This window comes from Jaculus jaculus, chromosome 2 (genome assembly GCF_020740685.1).
Source record: "Jaculus jaculus isolate mJacJac1 chromosome 2, mJacJac1.mat.Y.cur, whole genome shotgun sequence".
Taxonomy (NCBI): Eukaryota; Metazoa; Chordata; class Mammalia; order Rodentia; family Dipodidae; genus Jaculus; species Jaculus jaculus.
Genome location: NC_059103.1, coordinates 93,610,503 through 93,638,408, shown reverse-complemented (window position 1 = coordinate 93,638,408; position 27,906 = coordinate 93,610,503). Strand labels below are relative to the sequence as shown.

Sequence of the window (27,906 nt, the reverse complement as noted above, 5' to 3'; positions counted from 1 at the left end):
ATTGATACAGCTAAGAATACCCAGCTAGCTAGAAAATCCAAGCATTAACTTAATCCAAGATGAAAAAATATATACATTATAACACAAGATACACTAAAAAGCAAGACAATATAAATCCACCTAAAAGTATGAATGCATCAGAAATGTCCTCCAGTGAGAACAAGTTCGAGGAAATGCCTGAGAAAGATTTCAAAAGAATGATTGTAAATATATTCAAAGAAGTCAAAGAACAAATCAAAGGAGTCAAAGAGGAAATCAAAGGAATCAAAGAAGACACAGGACACCAATTTCATGAAATAAAGAAGGCAATACAAGACATAAATAAGGAAATAGAAATAATAAAGAAAAACCAGTCAGAATTACTAGCAATGAAGAACACAGTTAATGAAATAAAAAACTCTGTAGAAAATCTCACCAGTAGAATGGATGAAGGAGAGGACAGAATTTCTAAGCTAGAAGACCAGGTGGCAGATCTAATACAGTCCAACAAAGAAAGACAAACTTACAGAAAAGTATGAGTTGGAATGTCAAGATATTTGGGACACTATGAAAAGAACAATTATAAGAATTCAGGGCATAGTAGAAGGAGAAAAATTTCACTCCAAAGGCATAGTAGGCATCTTCAACAAAACAATAGAAGAAAACTTCCCCCAAATTGGGAAAGAGGTGCCAATGCAGATACTGGAAGATACAGGAAGCCCAGCCAGACAAAACCTGGAAAGAGCCTCTCCTCGCCATATGATAACCAAACTACCAAACACACAAACCAAAGAAAAAATACTGAAAACAGACAGAAAAATCAACTTACCTACAAAGGCAAGCCCATCAGGATTACAGCAGATTATTCAACACAAACTTTAAAAGCCAGAAGGGCTTGGAGTGATATATTCCAAGTTCTGAAAGATAACAACTGTCAACCAAGGTTATTTTATCCTGCAAAGCTATCCATTCAAATAGACGGAGAAATAAGGACATTCCATGACAAAAGCAGGTTAAAGAAGTATTTGAAGACAAAACCAGCTCTACAGAAAATACTTGATAGAATCCTCCATGCTGAAGAAAAGGAAAAGCACACATATAAGGAACCTGGAAAAAGCAAGCAATACTCAAATACTAGTTAACACAAGAGAGCAAAGGTAGAAGCAGAACACCCCCCAGCCAAAAAAAAAAAAAAAAAAAAGGCAAACATAAATACACACCTTTCAAAAATATCTCTTAATATCAACGGCCTCAATGCCCCAACCAAAAGACATAGGTTTGCAGACTGGTTAAAAAGCAGGATCCTACAATTTGTTGTCTCCAAGAAACTCACCTTTCTACAAAGGATAGACATTATCTTAGGGTGAAAGGTTGGAAAACGGTGTTTCAAGAAAATGGGCCTAGAAAACAAGCAGGGGTTGCTATCCTAATATCGGACAAGGTAGACTTTAGTCCAATGTTAGTCAAGAAAGATAAGGAAGGTCACTTAATATTGATTAAGGGCACACTCAAACAGGAGGACATTACAATCCTAAACATATATGTACCTAACATTGGAGCTCCCAAATTCATCAAACAAACACTATTAGAACTAAGGTCACAGATAACATCAAACACAGTGGTGGTAGGTGACTTTAACACCCCATTCTCATCAATTGACACATAATCCTGGGAAAAAATAAACAGACAGGCATCTGGACTAAATGAGGTCATAGAAGGAATGGACCTAACAGATACATACAGGACATTTCATCCAAATGCTGCAGTATATACATTCTTTTCAGCAGCACATGGAACATTCTCTAAAATAGACCATATATTAGGACACAAAGCAAATCTTAACAAATTCAGGAGAATTGAAATAATTCCTTGCATTCTATCTGACCACAATGGAATTAAACTACAAATCAGCAAGAAAGGCTATAGAGCATACACAAAATCATGGAAACCAAACAATACTCTACTAAATGATGAATGGGTAAATGAAGAAATCAAGAAGGAAATCAATAAATTATAGAGTCAAATGATAATGAGAACACAACACACCAAAATTTCTGGGACACAATGAGGCAGTTCTAAGAGGTAAGTTTATAGCCTTAAGTGCCTATATTAAGAAATTAGAAAGGTCACAAGTAAACGACCTAATGCTTCACCTTAAAGCCTTGGAAAAAGAAGAACAATGCAAACCAAAAATCAGTAGATGGGAAGAAATAATTAAAGATTAGGGCAGAAATTAATGAAATAGAAACAAAAAAAAATCCAAAAAATTAATGAAACAAAGAGTTGGTTCTTTGAAAGGATAAACAAGATTGATAAACCCTTAGCAAATCTGACCAAAAGAAAGAGAGGAGAGACACAAATTAATAAAATTAGAGATGAAAAATATAACATCACAATAGATTTCAAAGAAATTCAAAAAATCATAGGGACATACTATAAAAGCATATACTCCACCAAATATGAAAATCTGAAAGAAATGGATGATTTCCTTGATTTACATGACCTACCTAAATTAAATCAAGATGAGATCAATCACTTAAATAGACCTATAACAATCATGGAGATCTGAACAGTTTTCAATAATCTCCCAACTAAAAAAAGCCCAGGCCCAAATGGATTCACTGCTGAATTTTACCAGACCTTCAAGGAAGAGCTAACACCATTGCTTCTTAAGCTTTTCCAGGAAATAGAAAAAGAAGGAATTCTACCAAATTCCTTGTATGACACCAGCATCACCTTGATACCAAAACCAGGCAAAGATAGAACAAAAAAAGAAAATTACAGACCAATCTCCCTCATGAACATAGTTGCAAAAATTCTCAACAAAATATTGGCAAACCATATAAAAGAATATATCAGAAAAATCATTCACCCTGACCAAGTAGGCTTTATCCCAGAGATGCAGGGATGGTTCATTATATGCAAATCTATAAATGTAATACATTATATAAATGGGTTGAAGAACAAAAATCACATGATCATCGCATTAGACACAAAGAAAGCGTTCGACAAAATCCAACATCTCTTCATGATAAAAGTCCTACAGAGACTGGGAATAGAAGGAACATATCTCAATATAATAAAAGCTATTTATGACAAGCCTACAGCCAACATATTACTAAATGGGGAAAAACTGGAAGCTTTTCCACTAAAATCAGGAACAACACAAGGGTGTCCACTGTCCCTACTTTTATTTAATATAGTTCTGGAAGTCTTAGCTATAGCAATAAGGCAAGACTCACACATAAAAGGGATACAAATTGGAAAGGAAGAGATCAAGTTATCATTATTTGCAGATGACATGATTCTATACATAAAGGACCCTAAAGACTCTACTAGCAAACTGTTAAAGCTGATAAAAACGTACAGCCATGTAGAAGGATACAAAATAAATACATAGAAATCAGTAGCCTTCATATATGCTAACAACAAACACATAGAGGATGAAATCAGAGAATCACTCCCATTCACAATTGCATCAAAAAATAAATAAATAAAGTACCTTGGAATAAACCTAACTAAGGAAGTAAAGAATCTGTATAATGAGAACTTTAAAACTCTCAAGCGATAAATTGCAGAAGACACTAGAAAGTGGAAAAAACATCCCTTGTTCCTGGATTGGAAGAATCAATATTGTGAAAATGGCAATCTTACCAAAAGCAATCTACACATTTAATGCAATCCCTATCAAAATTCCAAAGACATTCTTCATGGAAATAGAAAAAACAATCCAAAAATTCATTTGGAATCACAAAAAAAAAAAAACCCTCGAATATCTAAAATAATACTGAGCAACAAAAATAAGGCTGGTGGTATCACCATACCTGATTTTAACCTATACTACAGAGCCATAGTAACAAAAACAGCATGGTACTGGCACAAAAACAGACATGTAGATCAATGGAACAGAATAGAAGACCCAGATGTAAGTTCAGGTAGCTATAGCCACCTGATATTCAATAAAAATGCCAAAAATACTCATTGGAAAAAAGACAGCCTCTTCAGCAAATGGCGTTGGGAAAACTGGATATATATCTGTAGAAGGATGAAAATAGATTCTTCTCTCTCTCCATGCACAAGAATTAAGTCCAAATGGATTAAAGACCTTAACATCAGACCTGAAACTCTGAAACTGCTAGAGGAAAAATAGGGGAAACCCTTCAACATATTGGTCTTGGCAAAGACTTTCTGAATACAACCCCATTTGCTCAGGCAATAAGACCACGGATTAATCACTGGGACCTCATGGAATTATAAAGATTTTGCACTGCAAAGGACAGTGAGTAAAGCAAAGAGGCAACCTACAGAATGGGAAAAGATCTTTGCCAGCTCTACATCTGATAGAGGATTAATATCTAGGATATACAAAGAACTCAAAAAGTTAAGTAGTAAGGAATCAAACAAGCCAATCAAAAAATGGGCTATGGAGCTAAATAGAGCATTCTCAAAGGAAAAAATACATATGGCATATAAGCATCTAAAAAAATGTCTACGTCACTAGTCATCAGGGAAATGCAGATTAAAACTACATTGAGATTCCATCTCACTCCTTTCAGATTGGCCACCATCATGAAAACAAATGATCATAAGTGTTGGCGGGGATGTGGAAAAAGAGGAACCCTTCTGCACTGCTGGTGGGAATGCAATCTCGTCCAGCCATTGTGGAAATCAGTGTGGAGATGCCTAAAACAGCTAATGATTGATCTACCATATGAGCCAGTTATGACACTCCTAGGCATATATCCTAAGGACTCATTTCATTTCCTTAGAAGTGCATGCTCAACCATGTTTATTGCTGCTCAATTTATAATAGCTGGGAAATGGAACCAGCCTAGATGTCCCTCAACTGATGAGTGGATAATGAAGATGTGGCACATTTATACAATGGAGTTCTACTCAGCAGTAAAGAAAAATGAAGTTATGAAATTTGCAGTAAAATGAATGGTTCTGGAGAGGATTATACTAATTGAGGTAACCCAGGCCCAGAAAGCCAAGCACCACATGTTCTCCCTCATATGTGGATCCTAGCTACAGATGATTGGGCTTCTGCGTGAGAAGGAAAATACTTAGTAGCAGAGGCCAGTAAGTTAAAAAGGAGATATAAAGGGAAGAGAAAGGAAGGGAGGAGCATGCTTAATAGGTTGGTATTGTATATATGTAAGTAGAATGATTGAGATGGGGAGGTAATATGATGGAGAATGGAATTTCAAAGGGGAAAGTGCACGGGGTGAGGGTGTTACCATGGGATATTTTTTATAATCATGGAAAATGTTAATAAAAATTGTGTAAAGAAAAAAAATAAATTATTTATTTATTTGAGGGAGAGAAAGTAAATGGGCATGCCAGGACCTCCAGCCACTGCAAATGAACTCCAGATGCATGTGCCACCTTGTGCATGTGGCTTACATGGGTTGTGGGGAATGGAACCTGTGTCCTTGAGCTTTGCAGGCAAGTGCCTCAACTGCTAAGTCATCTCTTCAACCTCACATTTCTTCTTTATAATATTTACAAGTAGATAGAGGACAGACACACACACACAAACACACACGAGAAACAATGGGCCCACTAGGGCCTCTGACCTCTGCAAACAAACTCCAGATGTGTGGGCCACTTTGGCCTCGTTTGGGTACTGGGGAGTCAGACCCAGCTTGAAGCTTCTCCACACAGAGATCCTGGTCCTCAGGTGAGCTGGCAGGAACCGGAGGCTATACCTTAGCCAAGGTTACATTTCATGTTGGTGTTTGGAGGAAAAGGTCATAGCACAGGTTTCAGAATTCTCATACCAGGGTATGAAACGATCTGACTAACATGGTAAGTTCCCTAGTGGATCGAGTGGGCAACACCTGAGAATACAAGACTTGTGTAAGCAGAGAGACCCGTGAGCCTAGCTCTATTTTCAGTGTTACTGAGCACCAAGAAACATGACTTGTTGCATGGTGCAAATGAACAGCGCCCAGGGGGCATGGTTGGGTGACTAATGATAGAAGAATCACATGGGACTCATTGAAAATGAATTTCCAGATCACAGATTTAGAGTTTAAAATTATTTAAACTCATCCTTCAAACATGAACAGATCTGGATCTGAAAATTCAGAATATGAAAATAAAATCCATGTAAGGAATCAGCAGCCCTATGAAAGTTGTTTCATATTTAGCTTTTATTAGGAAATGCTTAGACAGATACTTGTCAGCTTAGGCTGATAACTAACATGAATTCTGTGATGCCTGCATTTCTTTTATTAAAAAATATTTTTATTTATTTATTTACTTGAGAGAGAGAATGGGTACGCTAGGGCCTCTAGCCACTGCAAACAGACTCCAGATGCATGTGCCCCCCCTTGTGCATGTGGTTTACGTGGGTCCTGGAGAGTTGTCTGGGATCCTTTGGCTTTGCAGGCAAATGCCTTAAGCACTAAGCCATCTCTCCAGCTTATGCCTGTATTTCTGAAAATGAGTAGTCAGTGCCCTGCACTGACAGGTACCTCCACCTCCTGGGTGGAAGATTTATGAAGTTTGTTCCATCCTGAAGTGTAATTAACAAATACAATGTGTAATGGGGTGGTGGGGGTCCAGGAAAATCCTTGAACCCTAAACCGTAGGTTCATATTTATTTATTGTTGTTGTTTTTTTCAAGGTAGGGTCTCACTGTAGCTCAGGCTTACCTGAAATTCACTATGTAGTTTCAGGGTGGTCTTGAACTCATAGCAATCCTCCTACCTCAGCCTCCCAAGTGCTGGGATTAAAGACGTGCACCACCAGGCCCAGCTCTCATGTCTCATTTTTAATAAAGAATTGAGTAAAATAGACTGAGAAGGATAATTATGAAATTATTATACATTTATTGAGGGAAGTACAGACCTGAGGAAAAGTACCCATATGGCTAGAGATCCCACATGGAGGGCCTGGAAAAACTTTTGAAATTAAAGAGAGAAAAGAAAGTTCAAAGAGCTCCTGCCATATACAGAGCAGGAGAGGATAAGGAGCCCATGTGGAGAGTTCGGGCTGGGGGGGCTCTCACCTCAGCTTACCGGGCTGGGCCTGGGCGAATCCGAGGGGAATCGCACCAACAGCTGGAAGTCAGAGAGCATGCCTTCCCTGCACAAATGTACTTATAATCTTATGGTGGTGGACCCTGCCTTCTGGCTCAGGTGAACCAGTCGGTCTGCTGGTTGGTTAGGGCTAGGGGCTGTCTCAGGAAGAGGCTAGCCCTGACAACAAGCTCCATGTGCTGAATTTGAACAAGCACAATGTTTAAATCCTACGAAAGACCTCCCTCCTAGGAGGGGTCCAGGTTGTTTGTGGAAAAACAGGTCTAGGGGTCTTGGCAAGAGATAAGAAGTCAGAACTTTGATTTCCAGCTAGTGCAGACTTTCCTGCCTTTTCACTTTTAGGGGCCCAGTCACCCTAACTGCCTACTCCTTTCTAGTCATATTAACTCCATTTCCATTCTTTAAAAATAAGTTTCTGCTTAAAAAAATGTTTTATTTATATTTATTTGCAAGCAGAGATAGATAGGAGAGAGACAGAGACAGTTGGGCTTGGTGGTACACACCTTTAATCCCAGCAGTTGGGAGGCAGAGGTAGGAGGATTGCCAGGAGTTTGAGGGCACCCTGAGATTCCATAGGGAATTTCAGGTTTAGCCTGGGATACAGCAAGACCCTATCTTGAAAAAAACAAAAATTAAAAGTAAAGTAAAATAAAGAGAGAGAGAGAAGGAGGGGAAGAGAAGAAAAAGAAAAAAGAGGCCCCAAGAGAATGAGCACATCAGGGCCTCCAGCCACTGCAAACAAACTCCAAATACATGTGCCATTTTGTGCATCTGGCTTTACATGGGTACTAGGAAATTGAACCAGTGTTGTTAGGCTTTGCAAGCAAGTGCCTTAACCACTGAGCTATCTCTCCACGCCAAGATTCTACTTTTCTGACTCCTCAAGTCCCTACCATTCTCCTTCCTTATTCTTTTGCTCTTTCTTTAAAGCACTTAGTCACTTTTACACAAACCAAAGTTGAGTTCAATTTGCTTCATTCTGGATCTCCTTCCTTATTGTAATAGTCATGAATAAAATCTGCCCTGGGCTAGGAGTATAGCTCAGTGGTAGATGGCTTGTCTAGAATTCACATGGCCCTGGCTCAATCCCCAGCACCACAACAAAACTAAGTCTATCCTTAAGCTGTAGTGTCTGTCCAGCTATGTTAGTGACGGTCTGTGATTCTGGACAAAATTGTGTCTATTCCTTTCCTCTAAGTAGTAAAGTAACAGTTAGTGCATTTTTCAGTGTATCAAAGGACACTGAACCTTTTAAGGATCACAGAAGCCCAAGAGAGAATTCCTAGTTGCCACTCCTGGTGGTATCTTTACCTAGAATGTGGAAAGAGTTCATAACCACCACACAGGCTTGAAGACGTTGGTAGCAGAAGAAACAACCACAGAACCACTGGCAGAAAAATCATGGCTGATATTGACTGTAGGATACCACACCTATCTCTCTTAGCAGTTGCTTACTGTTGTCTGCCAAGAGTGCCCACCTGCCCTTCCTCACTTCATCTCATTCCCTCAGACCTTCTTACATTGCTGGTAATAACATCCCTAGGGAAGATACTATACCAGCCTAATATAGGTGGATTTATAAACCAACACAGATGAGAGAAATCTATAATCAAGAATTCTGTATTAAGGCCGGGCATGGTGGTACACACCTTTAATCCCAGCACCCGGGAGTCAGAGGTAGGAGGATTGCTGAGAATTTAAGGCCAGCCTGAGACTACACAGTGAATTCCAGGTCAGCCTGAGCTAGAGTGACTCTACCTCAAAAAAACCAAAACAAAAAAAAAAGCTATATTAAGAGCTCTGAAAATTTTCCCTCTCTTGGGCTGGGCTGGGCTGGGCTGGGCTTTGTAACAAGAGACAGATTTAATAGAAACAAACAGTAGCTTATTGATGTGTCTATCTTATAAAGGGGTGATGAATGGGGAGTGAATACGGAGATAAGAGCCATACATTTTCAGAGATACGACAAGACAAAGACAAAGGACCTTGAGTCTCTAGAAGTAGCAAGTTATGAGAAGGCAAATTAATTCATTAATGCTAGATAAAAGCCAGTGAGATTGTTATGTAAAGACACTCTTGTGCCATCTCTAGGTTGGTGAGGGTGACTGCCGAGAGCCCATTAACATTTGGTCATAGAAGATAGAGGAGGACAGAAGGAATGAGACAAGAAAATAAAGGGAGGACTACCTAGAGAGGTGGATCCTTAGTGGAATGGGAACAGGGGAGAGGGGACAAAAAGGGATAGCAGATGGGAATGCATCCCTCCTAGCTGATATTCAGCACCTAAGGTATTGTGAATAGTGCCAAGCTAAGGTTGGTATACAGGTATCTCCATGCTCTGATAACTTGATCCCTGTCTTGTTAGTGTCTATCACTTGAACAAAGTAATTAGGCTTTTATTATGGCATTTTCATACATGTCTTTGGTATGCTGTGATTATACTTATACCCTTATACTCTCTTTTCAAGCCTATCTACCCTCCCACTGGTTCCCCTTCTACTTTCATATCTTAAAAAACAATCTAGATTCTACATATGAAAAATGTGTTACTTGTCTTTCTGTGTCTGGTTCATTACGTTTTCCTGCAAATGCCATATTTTTTTTTCCTTCTTTCTCGGCCAAAATATTTCTTGGTATGTCTACATCACATTTTCTGTTGATAGACACCTAGGCTAATACTGTAACTTGGCTGTTGTGAATCATGGCATGCCATAGGCTTGTATGTAGGTATCTCCATGCTCTGGTCACTTAGCTTCCTATGGTGGATACCCACAGTGCTCTAGCTAGATCATATGGTATTTTTGTTGTTGTTGTTGTTGTTTTGATGATCTGTGATGATTACTATAGTGGCAGCACTAATTTACATCCTGCCACTATATATAAGGTTTCCTTTGCCTCTCATGTGTCCTACACACAATTGTTATTTCTGTGATGATATTCATTCATTCTGACTTGGTTGAAATGGACCCTCTGTGTTTTGAGTCACATTTCTCTGGTGGCTGAAGATTTTTCCATGTGTTTATTGGCCACTTTGCCTTTTTTTTTTTTAAATGTTTTATTTGAATGGATGTGCCATTGTCTCCAGTCGCTGCAAACAAAATCCAGACACATGTGCCCCCTTGTGCATCTGCCTTATGTGGGTCCTGGGAAATCGAACTGTGGTCCTTAGGCTTCACAGGTAAATGCCTTAACTGCTAAGCCATTACCCCAGCCCAATTTCCCTTTGTTTTAAAGCAGTATATGTTAGGACCGTTTGCCTGTTTGTTAATTGGATTATTTGATCTTCTGGTTTTAAATTTTATTTATTTATTTATTTATGAGAGAGAAAGAGGGAGAGAGAGAGAAAGACACAGAGAATGGGTGAAACAGGGCCTCTAGCCACTGCTAACCAACTCCAGATGCATGCACCACCTTGTGCATCTGGCTTGCGTGGGTCCTGGAGAGTCGAACCGGGATCCTTTGGCTTTGCAGGCAAATGCCTTAATTGCTAAGCCATCTCTCCAGCCCATGTTTTTGTTAATTTTTTGAGCACTGTGTATTAATCCCCTGTTAGGGGAACATCTGGCAAAGGTCTTCTCCCATTCTGGAGGCTTTCTTGCCTCTGATAATTATTTCCTTTCCTGTGTAGAAGCTTTTAATGTAGTGCTATCCCACTTGGCAATTTCTTGTGTCACTAGAGTCCTATTCAGAAAACATTGGTGAGTCATATATCTTCAAGTGCTTCTTCATTTTCCTCCACTAGTTTCAGAGTTTCAGGTTTTATTTTAATATCTTTGATTCATTTTGATTTTTTTTTTCACAGAGAAATAGAGACCTTTCTGTTTCACAGGTGGATATCCACTTTTACCAGCATCATTTGTTGAATATGCTGGTTTTTCTCCGATGTAGGCTTTTGACACTTTTGTTGAAAATTGGGTAACTATAGCTACACGGGCTGACTTCTGGGTTCTTTGTTGCATTCCATCAATTTACACATATTTTTGCACCAGTGTCATGATGTTTTCATTGCTATACATCTATAATATAATTTGGAATGAGGCAGTGTGATACCTCTAGCATTATTTTTCTGGTTGATGTTCAGTATTGCTTTGGAAATCCAAGATCATTCCTATTTTCATATGAATTTTATCATTTTTTTCTAGTTCTGTGAGGGATGTTAGAATTTTGATGGTTATTACATGGACTCTACATTGCTTTCAGTAATATAGTCACTGTGGTAGTTTGAATGTGGAGTGTGCCCTGAAGCCTCATGTGTTGGTAATTAAGCCTCATATTTAATCTCCAGCTGGGGGAGCCTTTGGGACGTGGAGCCTTGTGGTCACCAGGGGCAGGTGTTCTGCCTTATGATCCAGCACACTGTGTGCTCAGGAGCTCACTCTTGCTGCTTCCTTTCTGTTGATGTGGCAATACATGATGCTCAGCTTTCTTAAATTCATGTAATCTCATTGTCAATTCTTGGGGTTATTCCATGTGCTACTGGAGTCCTTTTTAGGAAATCCGTGCCTGTTTTACTTATGTTTTCCGCTAGTAGTTTCAGAGTTGCTGGTCTTACATTAAGGGCTTTAATCCATTTTGAATCAATTTTTGTGCAGGATGAGAGATATGCATCTATATTATTTTTTATGTAGAAATCCAGGTTTTTACCATCATTTGTTGATGAGGCTGTCATCTTTCTTTTTATTATGAACTTGATGATGTCATATATCTTGAAACTTGACAGCTCTGTCAAAACTTAGGTGGCTGAAACCATTGGCTTATTTCTGGGCCCTCCATTTTATTTCCTTGGTCTATAGCTGTGTTTCTTTTAATTTCACTGGACTCTGTACCAACTTACTTTTTTAAATTATTATTTCATTGGAACCTATACTAACTTCCCCTTTTTCATCCCTAATGTTATGTACTTATCTTTGCATTGCTGGCACAAAGCACCCAACCAAAAGCAGCTAATGGGAGAAAAGTTGTTTAATTTGGCATAATTCTCAAGGGGAAGCTTCATGATGGCAGAGGAAAGCTTGGTATGAGCAGAGGCTGGACACCTCTGCCAAGGCAGTTGGAAAATAGCAAGTTAGTGAACTAAACCCTGGCAAGGGGAAGCTGGCTGTAACAACCATAAGCTTGCCCAACAACACACCTCTCTAGTAAGACTCCACCTCTCAAATTGCCACCAGCTGGGGATTTGGCATTCAGAATACATGAGTTTATGGGGACACCTAATTCAAACCACCATAATTTAGGTCTTGATTTTCTTTTGATTGGCTTAACTGGGGGATAGTCAATATTATTTTGTTTTGTTTTTCGAGGTAGGGTTTCACTGTAGCCCAGGCTGACCTAGAATTTACTATGTAGTTTCAGGGTGGCCTTGAAGTCATGGTGATCCTCCTAACTCTATGTCTCCCAAGTTCTGGAATTAAAGGCATGAGCCACCATGCCCAGCTTATCTATCTCTCTCTCTATATATATGTGTCTGTGTGTGTATTTGTTTGTTTTTTGAGGTAGGGTTTCACTCTAGTCCCGGATGACCTGGAATTCACTCTGTATTCTCAGGGTGGCCTTGAACTTACAGTCATGCTTACTGAGTGCTGGGATTAAAGGCATGTGCCACCATGCCCAGCTTGTATCTATATTTTTAAAGAACCAAGTCTTTGACTGATTCTTCTATGTATTTACCTTTAAGTCTTCATTTCATTAATTTCTGCCCTGACCTTTATTATTATTTACTATCTACTACTTTTGACTTTAGATTGTTCTCTTTTTAAAAAATTTTTATTTATTTATTTGAGAGTGACAGGCAGAGAAAGAGACAGAGAGAGAGAGAGAGAATGGGTGCACCAGGTTCTTCAGCTACTGAAAATAAACTCCAAATGCATGAGCCACCTTGTGCATCTGTCTTAGGTGGGTACTGGGGAATCAAGCCTCGAACTTGGGTCTTTAGGTTTCACAGGCAAATGCTTAACTGCTAATCTATCTCTCCAGCCCTTTAGATTGTTCTTATTTTTTTCTAGGATACTGAGGTACATTGTTAGGTTATTTATTTGAGACATTTCTGAGTTACTAATGTAAACATTCATAGCCATAAACTTCCCTCTTAGAACTATGATAACTGTATTCCAAAGATTCATTTTCATCTCATTCTATGAACCTTTTAATTTATGCCTGGAAATTTTCAGTGACTCACTGGTCATTCAATATAGTATTGTTTCAGCCAGGTGTGGTGACCCATGTCTGTAATCCCAGCACTTGGGAGGCAGAGGTAGGGGGATTGCCATGAGTTTGAGGCCACCCTGAGACTACATAGTGAATTCCAGGTCAGCCTGGACTACAGTGAAATCCTACCTTAAAAAAAAAAAAAAGAAGAAGAAGAGAAAAGATAGTGTTGTTCAGTCTCCATGTATTTGTGTAGATGCTGTAGTGTTCTTTGCTATTGATTTCTAGTTTTATTGCACTATGATTTGCTAAAATACAGGCAATTGTTTCGTTTCTTTTGAATTTGGTAAGACGTGGTTTGTGGCCTAGAATGTGGTCTTAGAGAAGGTCCCCTAGGCTACTAAGAAGACTATATTCTGCATCTGTTAGAGGGAATACTCTATGCATATCTGTTATATCCACTTCATAGGTGGTTTAATTCTGCAATTTCTTTGTTAATTTTTAGTTTGGATGACTGAAATCACCCTCTTATTATTTTAATAGCTATCTGATAAATTATGTCTATTAGTATTTGTTTTATGGAATTGGGAGTGCTGGATCTCCAGTGGCATGATCTTTTAGTACACAGTACTTAAATGAAATTAGGATCCCTAACATTTGGTACATGTGTATTTATAATGGTTATGCTATTTTTCCCTTTATTAATATGTAATCTCTTCTCACCAATTTTTGCTAGTAGTCTGTTTCATGAGCTACAAGAATTGCTCCACCAGCTTGCTTTTTGTTTTCCATTCACTCAATAGATTATTTTTCATCCTTTTACTCTGTCTGTGGGTGTCTTTACCAGTAATGCATGTTTCTAGGAGCCATCAGAAAGTTGGATCTATTTTTTTAAATCTAGTCAGCCAATCTGCATCTCTTAGCTGATGAATTGTTACCACTTTCATTTTTGGTTGCCACAGAGGTGTTTCCTAGCTTCTGTAATTTTGTTGTTTTTCTGTTTCAAGTTTTGTTATTTAAAAAGTATTTTTTAAATGTCCATGAGGTAAGAATGGGTCTCAAGGGCACTCCACCTTCCCTTGTATCAGGAATGTCAGTGATCACATTGGTTCCAATCTCAGCAGGTTCATGGTGCATGTGCACACATGTGTATAACAACAGCCTGCTGTCTAAAGACCTCAAAGGCCAGCATTGTTGATAGCTCTGAAAACTAATGCTTCTTCCCTTCTGGATGCTAACCTCACCATACATCAGCTTCCATTTCTTTATTTTGCCTTATTTTATTTATTTTAGACAGAGAGAGGGAGAGAGAGGAAGAGAGAAGGAGGAGACAATGGGTGTGCCAGGGCCTTCAGCTGCTGCAAACGAACTCCAGACACATGTGCCACTTTGTGCATCTGGCTTATGTGGGTCCTGGTGAATCAAACCTGGGTCCTTTGACTTTGCAGGCAAACACCTTAACTGCTAAGCCATCCTCCCAGCCCTGAAAAGTATTTTTTAAATCCCTATTAGTATCAGGGATTTATTGCCTTCTGTGTTAGAAATGACTGATGGATTTCTTCTGTTACCCTCAGGTTGCTGGGATAAAGTACTCAACCAAAAGCAAGCTAATAGGAAGAAAGGGTTTATTTTGCTTAAAGTCTTGAGGGAAGATTTACTATGGCAAGGAGGGGATGGTGAAACAAAGTCCAGGCTTCATGTCCTAGCAGGACGCTGGGTTGTAATACCTGAAGTCTGATCCCAGCAGCACGCCTCTTCCAGCAAGTCTCCACCTCCCAAATTGCCATCAGCTGGGGACCAAGCACTCAGAACCTGTGAATCCATGGGGATGTCTGACTCAAACTACCCCACCTACTTAGCTTTCACTCTCATTTATTCCTCTCTGACATATTTCTTTCTTTTGCTCTTGTGATTGAGTTATCTTTATGTAATCTCTGTGTATGGCAGTCCTTTAAGCAACTCCTGCATTGCTGACTTAGTGTCGTGAACTGCCTTAGTTTGTGTTTATCTTGAAATGACAAACCTAAAGTCAACATTATTTTCAGTGGGGAAAACTAAAAGCATTTCCTCTAAAATAAAGAACAAGGAGTTGGTGTGGTGGCACACACACTTCCCAGCAGAGGGGAGACTGTCAACCAAAGAGTTCCAGGACAGCCTGGGGCTACAGCCCAAGTCCCAGATCAGCCTGGGCTAGAATGAAAGCCTGCCTCAAAAAACAGAAATCAGGGGCTGGAGAGATGGCTTAGCGGTTAAGCGCTTGCCTGTGAAGCCTAAGGATCCCGGTTCTAAGCTTGATTCCCTAGATCCCACGTTAGCCAGATGCACAAGGGGCACACGTGTCTGGAGTTCATCTGCAGTGGCTGGAGGCCCTCGTGTGCCCATTCTCTTTCCCTCTCTCTCTCTCTCTTTTTTTTTTTTTTTTGGTTTTCTGAGGTAGGGTCTCACTGTATCCCAGGCTGACCTGGAATTCACTCTGTAGTCTCAGGGTGGCCTCAAACTCACAGCAATCCTCCTACCTCTGCCTCCTGAGTGCTGGGATTAAAGGCATGTGCCACCACGCCCGACCTCTTTCTCTCTCTCTCTGCCTCTTTCTCTCTGTTGCTCTCAAATAAGTAAGTAAAAATAAACAGAAAAAAAATTAAAAACAAAACAGAAATCAGGAATAAGACAAAGGTATGCTTTCTCTACTCATATTCAATATCATGTTTTAAATCTTGAGCAATAAGGCAAGATAAAGAAATGGGATACAACAGAAAAGGAAGAGCATATTTGCATATATAATCCTCATTTGCATATGTAATCCTATACTTACAAGCTGCTGAAGACCTACCAGAAAATTCAAATCTGATAAACATTTTCAGCAAAGTGGCAGTCTCACAGTTGAATATGAAAAAATCAGTAATCTTCCTATACCAGTGACATACATGTTGATAGAGGGAAATCAGGAAAACTGTCTCATTCACAATTGCCTCACACAATATAAATTACCTTAGGAAAAACCCAAGATGAAAGACTTCTACAGTGAAAACTTTAGTACACATTGAGAAACGAAATTGAAGAAGATTCTTGAAGATGGAAATACCTTATGTACTTGTCGTTATCTTCTTGTGGCTAGGACAAACACCTGAGCAGAGCAGCTTGAGGGAAGAAAAGCTTACTTTAGACACAGATTTCAGAGGAAGCTTCATCACGGCAGAAGAAGCTGGCTCACTCTGCCGTACATCCGTAGCACAGAGACAGCAGCCAGCACCAACAAGCACAAGCTGACTGAACACACACCTAGGGCTGGACTCAGATCTGCCCGTCTGCCCCCAGGGACACACTTTTTCCAGCGGGACTGTGCCTGCTGCACATTAAGAAAGAAGTTTAATCATAAACACCTGGAGGGTTGGAGTGATGGCTTAGCAGTTAAGGTGCTTGCCTGCAAAGCCAAAGGACCAGGGTTTAGTTCCCCAGTATCCACGTAAAGCCATATGCACAAAGTGGCACGTGCATCTGGAATTCAGTTGCAGTGGCTGGAGGCCCTGGTGCACCCATTTTCTCTCTGTCTCTCTCCCGCTCACTCTAATAAATAAATAAAATATTTTTTTTAAACCACACCTATGGGGGCTGGAGAGATGGCTTTGTGGTTAAGGCACTTGCCTGCAAAGCCAATGGACCCAGGTTCCATTTCCCAGTACCCGTGAACAGCTAGATGCACAAGGTGGCATATGTGTCTGGAGTTTGTTTGCAATGGCTGGTGGCCCTGTGTGCCCATTCTCTCTCTCTCTCCCTCTTTTTCTCTCCAATAAATAAATAAAAAGTATTTTATAAACACCTGAAGCTATGGGGGCCATTTACATTCAAACCACAATACTCATAGATGGCAGAATTATATTGTGAAAATAGCAATGAAGTCCCAATTAAATTTACTTAAATTAAATAAATTAAAATTACAAATGACAAGTCTTTACAGAAGTAGCAAAACTATCTTAGAGAAACACACACACACACACACACACCAGATAGTCAAAGCAGCCTTAAGTTAAAAAAGCAATGCTATAAGTTTCACCAAATTTGATTTCAAATTATATTACATAGCCATAGTAACAAAAACAGCTTGGTACTATCACAGAAATAGGCAAATAGATCAAAAGATTAGATTAGAACACACAACTATTGCTACCTGAGATGCCAAAAATACATGTTAGAGAAAAAGACAGTGCTAAGAAAATTGGGGGCTGGAGAGATGGCTTAGCAGTTAAGGTGCTTGCCTGTGAAGCCTAAGGACCCAGGTTTGACCCACCAGGTCCCACATAAGCCAGATACACATTGTGGTGTATGCATCTGAAGTTCGTTTGCAATGGCTAGAGGCCTTGGTGCACCCATTCTCTCTCTCTCTGTCAAAAAAATAAATAAAAAAACTTTAAAAAAAAAAAAGAAACTTGGGTATCCACATGTAGAATAATGAAACAATGTAACAGGATGCTAGGGATCCAGGAAAGTCCTTGAACCCCAAATCCTAGTTTCATTTCTATTTTTAATCAAAGAACTGAATAAAAAAAGAAGACTGAAGTGGGCATGATGGTTCATGCCTTTAACCCCAGCATTTGGGAAACAAAGTTAGGAGGATTTCCATGAGTTCAAGGCCACCCTGCGTTCCAGGTCAGCCTAGGCTAGAGACCCAACCTTGAAAAACAAAACAAAAAATAAAAGACTGAGAAGGATAATTATTAAAGTTATAATATATATATATTATATTTATTGAGGGAAGTACAGAGCCAAGGAAAGGTACCTACATAGCTCAAGATCCCATGTGGAGAGCCTGGGGGGAGTAAGTATGGAAAGAAAAGAGAAAAGAAAGTTCAAGGAGCTTCTGCTATGTGGGGAGCTGGAGGGAATAAATGAGCCCGTGTGGAGAGTAAGTTCTGGGGGCCCAGCCAAGGGAAAAACTCACCCATAGCCGGAAGTTCCCAAGTGGTCAGAGAGCTTGTCCTCCCCTTGCAAAGGTATTTAAGACCTTATGGTGATGGGCTGTCTTATCCCTCAGGTGAACCAGAGGGCCAGCTGGTTGGTTAGGGTTAGGGGCTGTCTCAGGAAGAGATTAGCTCTGGCATCAAGTTCCAGGGGCTAAACTTGACCAACCACATTGTTTAAATCTTATGAAAGACTTCCCACCTAGGAGAGGTCCTGACTGTGGAAAAACAGGTCTGGGGAATTAGGCAAGATATAAGAAGTCAGATCATCTTGGATTTCTAGCAAGTCAAACTTTCCTGCCCTTTTTACCTTCAGGGGTCTAGGCACCCTCACTGTACCCCCTTCTCACCAAGATCCCTATCTCTCACCATGTATAAATCAGAGACCTTAATGTAAGACCTGATACTCTGAGACTGCTAGAGAAAAAAAAAAGTAGGGAAAATACTTTAATATATAAACATAGGCCAGGATTTTCTAAATAGGACTCTGATCACTCAGGAAATAATGTCAATATTGACTAACAGGACTCATGAAATTCAAAAGATTCTGCGCAGCAAAGGAAACAATCAGGTAAAGAGATAGCCCACAGAATGGGAGAGAATCTTTGTTAGCTTTGTTTCTCCATCTATTTGGATGGATAACTTTGCAGGATAAAGTAACCTTGGTTGACAGTTGTTATCTTTCAGAACTTGGAATATATCACTCCAGGCCCTTCTGGCTTTAAAAGTTTGTGTTGAATAATCTGCTGTAATCCTGATGGGCTTGCTTTTGTAGGTAACTTGATTTTTCTCTCTAACTGCTTTCAATATTTTTTCTTTGGTTTGTGTGTTTGGAAGTTTGAGTATAATGTGGCGAGGAGAGTTTCTTTCTGGGTTTTGTCTGGCTGGGGTTCTAAAGGCTTCCTGTATCTGTATTGGCACCTCTTTCCCAATTTGGGGAAAATTTTCCTCTATGATTTTGTTGAAGATGCCTACTATGCCTCTGGAGTGGAATTCTTCTCCTTCTACTATGCCCTGAATTCTTATATTGGATCTTTTCATAGTGTCCCGAATATCTTGAAATTCCCACTCGTACTTTTCTATAAGTTTGTCTTTCTCTTTGTTGGACTGCATTAGGTCTGCCACCTGATCTTCTAGCTTAGATATTCTGTCCTCTCCCTCATCCATCCTACTGGTGAGATTTTCTACAGAGTTTTTTATTTCATTAACTGTGTTCTTCATTGCTAATAATTCTGACTGGTTTTTCTTTATTATTTCTATTTCTCTATTTATGTCTTGTATTGCCTTCTTTATTTCATTAAATTGGTGTCCTGCCTCTTCTTTGATTCCTTTGATTTCCTCTTTGATTTCCTCTTTGATTTCTTCTTTGGTTGTATTCATGTGTTCTTTGACCTCTTTGAACATATTTATAATTATTCTTTTGAACTCTTTCTCAGGCATTTCCTCTAACTCTTTCTCACTGGAGGACATTTCTGATGCATTAATACTTTTAGGTGGATTTATATCGTCTTGCTTTTTAGTGTTTCTTGTGTTATAATGTATATATTTTTGCATCTTGGATTAAGTTAATGCTTGGATTTTCTAGCTAGCTGTGTATTCTTAGCTGTATCAATTGATTTGGTGTAAAATATTTTCAGGGTAGGACCTTAAGGTATTAGGTGTGGCTCTTAAGACTCTCAGAGTATCTACAAAGATGTTCTTAGGGGTTGAGTTTCCCTGCTATAGGAGTATTCAAGCAGGCTGAGTGGAATAATATACTGGTAGATTCTAAAATTTAGCTAAACACTGTACCCATTCCATCAACAACAGCCCCGAGTATGTATGCAAGAGTAGTTATTATAATGACCAGATCCTCTATCAACAGAGAGGTTTAGATTTCTGGTCTGTTGAGGTATCCAAGTCAGCTTGTGACCAGGTGAGACCCTTCCCTGGTGCAATCCCAGTTACCTTGGGTGATTGTGGTCTCAGTCAAGTTGCTGCCTGGGTCGTCGGGCTGCTGTTCTGATTTCTGGAGCTGGGCACTTGCTTTTCCTACGGGGCAAACTGAGCCGCTGCCGCCTCTGCAGCTGTTGTAGGTGTCACCGCCGGAGCCCCCACCACTGCTGAAGCTGCCGTTGTCGTGTCCACCGCTGCTGCTCACCCCGGAGCCGCTGCTGTCCTGGGTCCGCTGCTGCTGGGGCCACTGGTACCGGTGCTGGAGCCGCTGAAGTTGCTGCCAAATTCTGCTCCTGCTTGGGTCCCGCCGTCAGCCCAAGTTGGCGTGGCCGGGTCCCGGGCCGCTGCTGTGTTCGCTGGAGCTGGGTTCAGGCGGCAGGGGAGGGGAGGGAGCCGCGGCTGTTCTGGTTGTATCGTGTGCTTTTACCTCGCGGTCTGCTCCTCCCTCCGTTGCTCGCTGCCGCTCTCCCCTCACGTTTCCCGAGTTGCGGAGAGCGCGGTGTGAGGGGAAAATCCCGCACCTGGCTTGTCCTGCGGCTCGAGTCGAGAGACCGGCGGTTTTCTGCCGCTCCGCGGTTGCGGCGGGTAGCTGAGCCGCCCCGGAGCCGCTGTTCCCGGCTGTGCAGGCTCTGGATGCTCTATAACTCTTCCACTTCTCCGCTGCCGCCTCAACTTCCTATACACCTCACTTTTTAGTAAAAGTGTGTATTTTGCTGAGTTTATTTTGGTCTTTCCCCCCCCAGGCTGTTTTGGCGTGGTACCTACGCCGCCATCTTAACCGGACTCCTCTTTGTTAGCTTTGTATCTGACAGATGATTACTATCTAGACTTTAAAAGGAAATCAAAGCTAAATAACAAGAAATCAAACAACCCAATCAATAAATGTTCTATAGAACTAAACAGAATTCTCAAAAGATGAAGTCAAATGGCCAATAAACATACGAAAAATGTTCAACATCACTAGCCACCAGAACCATGCAATTTAACACTACATTGAAGTTGAGTATAGGGTATATGCCTATAATCCCAGCACTCAGGAGGCTGAGGTAGGAGGATCACTGTGAGTTCAAGGCCAGCCTGGACTAGAGTAAGATGCTACCTCAAAAAGAAACAAAAAAAAAAAAAAAAAAAAAAAAGCAAGAAAGAAAAGAAAGAGAAAAACCCAAAACTACATTGAGGTACCATCTTGCCCTACCCAGTCAGAAAGACAGTCATTAAGAAAACAACAAATCCTTACTAGGCATGGTGGCTTACACCTTTAATCCAGCACTTGGGAGGCAGAGGTAGGAGGATCACCATAAGTTCGAGGCCACCTGAGACTACATAGTGAATTCCAGGTCAGCCTGGGTTAGAGTAAGACCCTACCTCAGAAAAAAAGAAAGAGAAAGAAAGAAAGAAAGAAAGAAAGAAAGAAAGAAAGAAAGAAAGAAAGAAAGAAACAAACAAAGAAAGAAAGAAACAAAGAAAGAGAGAAACAAAGAAAGAAAGAAAGAAAACAAATTCTGGAGATGATGTGGACAAAAGGGAACCTGGGCATGAGGCAATGGACTGGGGACAAAGCAATTGCAATGGAAGTGTAAAGACCTGAGTTCATATCCCAGAGCCCACAGAAAGCCAGAGGTGGTAGTGCAAATGTATCTGGTAGTGCAAATGTTTATAGCCTCAGAGCGCCTGTAGCAGAAAGCTCATGGGCCAGCTAGCCTGAGAAACCCAGTGATAAATAAGAGACCCTAGCTCAAATAAGGTAGAAAGTGAGGACCAACACTCTTGTGACCTCCACACACATGCCACAACACGTGTGCCCATAAGCAATTTAAACTGTTTTTTTTTTTTTTTCCGAGGTAGGGTCTTACTCTAGCCCAGGCTGACCTGGAATTCACTATGTAGTCTCAGGATGGCCTCGAACTCACAGCAATCCTCCTACCTCTGCCTCCCGAGTGCTGGGATTAAAGGCATGCACCACCATGCCTGGCTTCAACTTAAACTTTTTTAAAGGAACCTTTACATGCTTTTGGGAATGTAAACTCCTCCAGGCTTATACAGTATGGAGATTCCTTAACAAACAACCATATGACCCATCTATATTACTTCTAGCTATTTACCCGAAGGACTCTAAGCTCCAAGTTAACATATCACAGAGATATAGCACATCAATGTCCATTGTAGTTCCTTTCACAATAACTAAGTTATGGAACCAATCTAGGTATTTGTCAACAGAGGGCTGGATAAAGAAAATAGGGTATATATACACAGTGGGATTTTTTTTTTTTCCAGCCATAGAGCATGAAATTACCTCATTTTCAAGAAACTTCTTGTCTTTTTACAGAAAAACAAGATGATTATATTAAGCACATTAAGTCAGCCTCAGAAAGATAAATGTTGCATGTTTTCTCTCATTTACAGCTCCTATATTATATTTTATATAGACACCTAAAATCATGAATGTACATCAGAAAAGTGGATGCAACTGAAAATAATCATATTAGGTGAATTAAGTTAGTCTCAGACAAATATTGCATGTTTTCTCTCATTTTAGTCTTAATATTCATTTGCAAGCAGAGAGAAGGGTGGAGAAAGTGAGTATGAGAAAGAGAGAGAGGGAATGGGCACACTCGAGCCTCTTGCCTCTCGTTGGGGGGGGAACCTCCAGCTGCATATGCCACTTTGTGCATGTGGCTTTATGTGGGTACGGGGGAATCAAACCTGGGCCAGCAGGCTTGTAAGCAAGCACCTTTAGCCGCTGAGCCATCTCTCCAGTTCCTTGCTTTGTCTAAAACATTTACAGCTCCCATATTTGATGTAGATACATAAAATCATGGATGCCCATATGACATGCAAGGAAAAGTGAAACTGTCAGTGGAACAAAGGGGACTAATGGGGACATGTGAAAAGGAAAAAAGTAGAGGGATGGTGGGGGAATATGCTTAAAATTCATTATATACCTAGTATCCTTAAGTACAAAATGTCCTTAAGTAACCCAGTACCATGTACAATGAATTTAGACCAACGGAGGAAAAAATTTGAATGAATAAATAAAGAGAATTCTTTTCTTTTGTCATAGTGGTAATATTTTGGTCTCTCCTCTCTCTTCTCTCTCTCTCTCTCTCTCTCTCTCTCTCTCCCCTCTCTCACTCTCTCCAAAGTACATATGAGTTATCTTTCAGATCTATGCATATTTTCCCTGTTAAAGGAACATATGCTTGAACGATTTTTCAAATGTACTTTTTTACCTTTGCTTAAATGTCTGTACAACAGCTTTCATTTTCTCTAGATCCTAAAATAATTGTTGGAGAGATGACTGGTGCTAGAGAGTAAGGTTTGAGGTAAAACTCCAGACTAACTGTGAACCCAAAAGCTAATGTGATATAAGTAAGATGAGGTCGTCATCGGCATTCCGATAATGGTTCATGCCCTTTCCCTACATGTCAGCAGTAAGAGTCATATTACAAAAGGCAAAACAATGATCTTTTTTGAGGTAGGGTTTCACTCTAGCCCAGGCTGACCTGGAATTCACTATGTAGTCTCAGGGTGGCCTGGAACTCACAGCGATCCTCCTACCTCTGCCTCCCTAGTGCTGGGATTAAAGGCGTGCACCACCACACTTGGTAAAGACAATGAATTTTTTCTCATTTATATATTTATGAGAGAGCAAGTGAGAAAGAGAGAGAGAGAGGGGGAGGGAGGGAGGGAGAGAATAGGTGTGCCAGGGCCTCTAGCCACTGAGAATGCGCTCCAGACTCATGTGCCACCATTTGCATCTGGTTTACCTGGGTTCTGGGGAATCGAACCTGGGTTCTTAAGCTTCTCAGGCAAACACCTTAACTGCTAAGCCATCTCTCCAGTCCCAAGACAATGAATTTACCACTAGTTATTGCCTTTATATGAGAGACTGATGGACTTGCATCAAACAGCTCCTATTTGGTAAGCCAACACCAGATGTGCTTGCCCGGACTTACACTGGAGGCAAGTAAAGGCCTTTGTTTCTCTTGTCTTTTCTCAGAAAAACTGAGTAATGGGCACATGGCTGAGATGGACCCTGTGAAATCCTTGGTTCACAGACTCTTTACAGTCTTGCATCTAGAAGAATTTCAAAAGAAAAGAGAACACCATTTATTGGCAAAAATTGACCACCTGAAGGAACAGCTGCAACCCCTGGAGCAGGTTGGGAAGCCCCCCCAGTTGCATCTATTTGAAAGTGATGATCACTAACATGACTGAGTGCATGTCACATGAGCATCTTTGGGTTTTACATATGTGCACTTGTCTCACATGCACACATACCCACACATACATGGCCCCTACATACATGCACTCACCCCCACACACTGATTTGGAAATGAGTAGTTGTTTTCCCACTTCCCTGACTTTTTCGGAGTACTGCAAATGTGCATGGTTCGATGTTCTTTGTCGCTTGTTTGCTCCCATAAACCGGTGCATTTGTAAATTGGAACTAAGGGCTCTTCTTCCCTTAGGTTAAAGCTAGAATCGAAGCTCAGTCAGAAGCCAGAACCAGCAGACTCCTGTGGCTTGGTTTAGCCCTGCTCTCCACTCAGGGCGGGGCACTGGCCTGGCTCACGTGGTGGGTATACTCCTGGGACCTCATGGAACCCGTCACGTACTTCCTGACTTTTGCAAATTCCATGGTCGTCTTTGCATACTTCATAGTCACTCGGCAGGTAAGGAAATAGGAAAATGGTAAGTTAGAACACCTTTGTACAGAATTTCTGACCCGAGCCAACCCATAAGCATCAAAAGCCTGTCTTTTACTGAGCTACTGCTAGCTGAGTTTTCTTTCAGAGGGTGGGAAAATTATAATTGTTTTCCATAAAGGTTGGATGGAGACTTTACAACATAGAAACTATAGCCCCTATAGATGAATTAGAATAGCCTACATGTTACATTTACATTCTCTGTGCCCTCATTTATAGATAAGACTGAATGTACACTATAAAATACCCAGTGACTAGCTTTCCTGATTGAAAAACTCTCCCCTTGCTGGGTGTGGTGGCACACGCCTTTAATCCCAGCACTCGGGAGGCAGAGGTAGGAGGATCACTGTGAGTTTGAGGCCAGCCTGAGACTACATAGTGAATTCCAGGTCAGCCTGAGCCAGAGTGAGCCTCCACCTTGAAAAAAAAAAAAAAACAAAACTCTCCCCCTTTTTCTTCCCATTACGTGTAATTTTTCTTCCCAGCTTGCCTGGATTTTAAAGGGAGCAGCTTACTCAAACCAAATTTAATGTCCTATCTCTGTCATCTAAAATGTTTGCTATGATGGTCACTGTAAATATTTATACCCCTTCATCTGCTTGCCTTTCCTGGATGTTAAGGCATTGAGTATCTTTCTTGCAGTGACAGGATATGTTCATTCAAAACATTAAGTGTTCTCTCTTTTTTAGAATTATACTTACTCATCTATTAGGAGCAGGCAGTTTCTTCAGTTCTTCTACAAGAAATCAGAACAGCAGCATTTTGATGTGGAACAATACAACAGGCTAAAGGAAGACCTTGTGAAGGTATCTTGCTGCAAATATATCTGGTAGCTGCTTTTGCTGGGAGTTGGGGGAAATGAATGCAATTATTGGTTTATTTTCAAAGGTTACATTTTGGTCTTGGATTTCTGTATACTGCTTAGTAAGAGGGTAGGCATGATTTTTATTTATTTATTTATTTTAGGAACAAAAACTAGAGAAACCATTAGGATAGGAACAACATGATAGGTCTATTTTTAAAAATGATTTATTTATTTATTTGAGAGGGAGGTGAGAGAGAGAGAATAGCCATGCCAGGGCCTCCAGCCACTGCAAATGAATTCCAGACATGTGTGCCACATTGTGCATCTGGCTTATGTGGGTCCTGGGGAATCAAACTGGGGTCCTTTGACTTTGCAGGCAAACGCCTTAACCGCTAAGCCATCTCTCCAGCCCAATAGTTCTATTTTTTAAGCATAAGGATGCTTAAGCTCATTTTTAAATAAGGGATCTATATAAAATTGAAACACTTTAGGCATTTGCCCTAGTAATTTAAATGTTTTGTTGCTCTGTGGAGACATTAAATTTACAGCATTCCTCTCAAGCAGTAATTCCTCTCTGTAGTCCTAGGCTGGCCCCAAACTCACAGTGATCCTCCTACCTCTGTCTCCGAAGTGCTTGGATTAAAGGCGTGCGCCACCATACCGGCTAATGCTGATATTTATTTTGTCTAATCCTATGCTTCTTTTTTCCTTCACAGGCTCAAGAAGCTCTGAACAGCATACACCATTCCTTATATATGAAAATGCAAGTAGAGGAACTCAATGAGAAGAACTAATCTTATGTTTTTAAACATCATTGGGTTATGTAATAACTTATATATTGGGTATTTTTAGGTCTTGTTCATTTCCATTTGATAGGTGCCATCTTTGTTGTTAATAAATTTGTGTGAAAGCAGTATTCTTTGAAGTTCCCACTTGACTTGCTTGGTTTGTGGGTTTTTATGAATTGATATTACAAAGCACTTATGTACCTCCCTTAAAGCAGCAGCTGCTGTCAGCTAACACTCCTCACCAGCTCATTCCATGTCCATCCCCATGTGCGAGGGAAGGTGGCCAGGGTGCTTGACACTCACTGTGGCTCTGGGCTTCATTTGGAATCAAATTGTCATTGTCTTTCTTTCTTTTTTTAAAACATATTTTTCTTGCCAGGCGTGGTGGCACATGTCTTTAATCCCAGCACTCGGGAGGCAGAGGTAGGAGGATTGCCATGAGTTCAAGGCCACCCTGAGACTAAAGAGTGAATTCCAGGTCAGCCTGGGCTAGAAAGAGACAGAACCTACCTTGAAAAAAAAATTTTTTTTCTTTATTTATTTGCAAGTGAAGAGGGGTTGGGGAAGAAAGAAAGAAAGACTGAATACTGAGTGCGCCAGGGCTGCTTGTGCCACTGCAAACAAACTCCAGATACATGTGCCAGTTTGTGCGTCTGTCTCTGTGAATACTCAGGAATCAAACCCAGGCCATCAGGCTTTGCAAGCAAGCACCTTTGCCTGTGAATCCGTCTCTCCAGCCCCAGCTTGTTTTATTTCTTGAGATAGAATCTCACACTGTAGCCCTGACTGGCCTCCAACTCAGGGCAATCCTCTTGTCTCAGCCACTGGGTGCTATTATTAATAGGCATGATCCACTATGTCCAGCTTTTTTGATAGCTGAGTGACCTTCACCATTTGTCAAGGGTATAAACATCTTGCAGGCCACACTGGTGCTTGTTAAACTGTAACCAAACAACATATGCAAGAGAATGCTTTTGTACCAGTGACTCAATGTTTCAGGTCTCAAAGCCTCAAAATTTAACCATTTTGACAAGCATGTTACTAGGAAATATTATTATTTAAACTTTATATGTCATAATAAGAATTGAACCTTAAACTTTGTTATTCTGTAATGTGATTTGTATTCTGTAGTCCATAGTGTCTGTTGGATGATTTTTTTTAATTTAATTTATTAGTTTTCTTTTCAGTAAATACAGTTTGGTACCATTACTTAGGCTCATCTGTGATCTACCCCCTCCCATTAGACCCTCCTTGTTAATGAAAATGGGTCGTGCATTGTGACTGTTGGATGATTTTAAGTTACTGTAGAATCATACTTTTGTTTTGCCCTTAGTGGCTAAGTATCATTGCCTACTATATTTCATCCTCAGAAATGACAAAGTAATTCTTTTTAAAAATATTTTATTTAGGCTGGGTGTGGTGGGGCACACCTTTGATCCCAGCACTCAGATGGCAGAGGTAGGAGGATCACCATGAATTTGAGGTCACCCTGAGACTACATTCTAGGTCAGCCTGAGCTAGAGTGAGAGCTGACCTCAAAAA

General features: G+C 40.4%; 1 protein-coding gene across 1 annotated transcript in view; it reads left to right on the top strand.

Moving 5' to 3' along the window:
* Window positions 1–26,492, top strand: part of Mcub (mitochondrial calcium uniporter dominant negative subunit beta) — a 124,837-nt gene extending 98,345 nt beyond the window's left edge. The window contains exons 5-8 of the mRNA XM_045144764.1: window positions 24,063–24,223; window positions 24,535–24,738; window positions 25,461–25,577; window positions 26,293–26,492. Of these exons, the coding sequence (XP_045000699.1) occupies window positions 24,063–24,223; window positions 24,535–24,738; window positions 25,461–25,577; window positions 26,293–26,370 (560 nt within the window). The 3' untranslated portion in view covers window positions 26,371–26,492. The remainder of the gene's footprint in view (window positions 1–24,062; window positions 24,224–24,534; window positions 24,739–25,460; window positions 25,578–26,292) is intronic.
* Window positions 26,493–27,906: the final 1,414 nt, after the last annotated feature.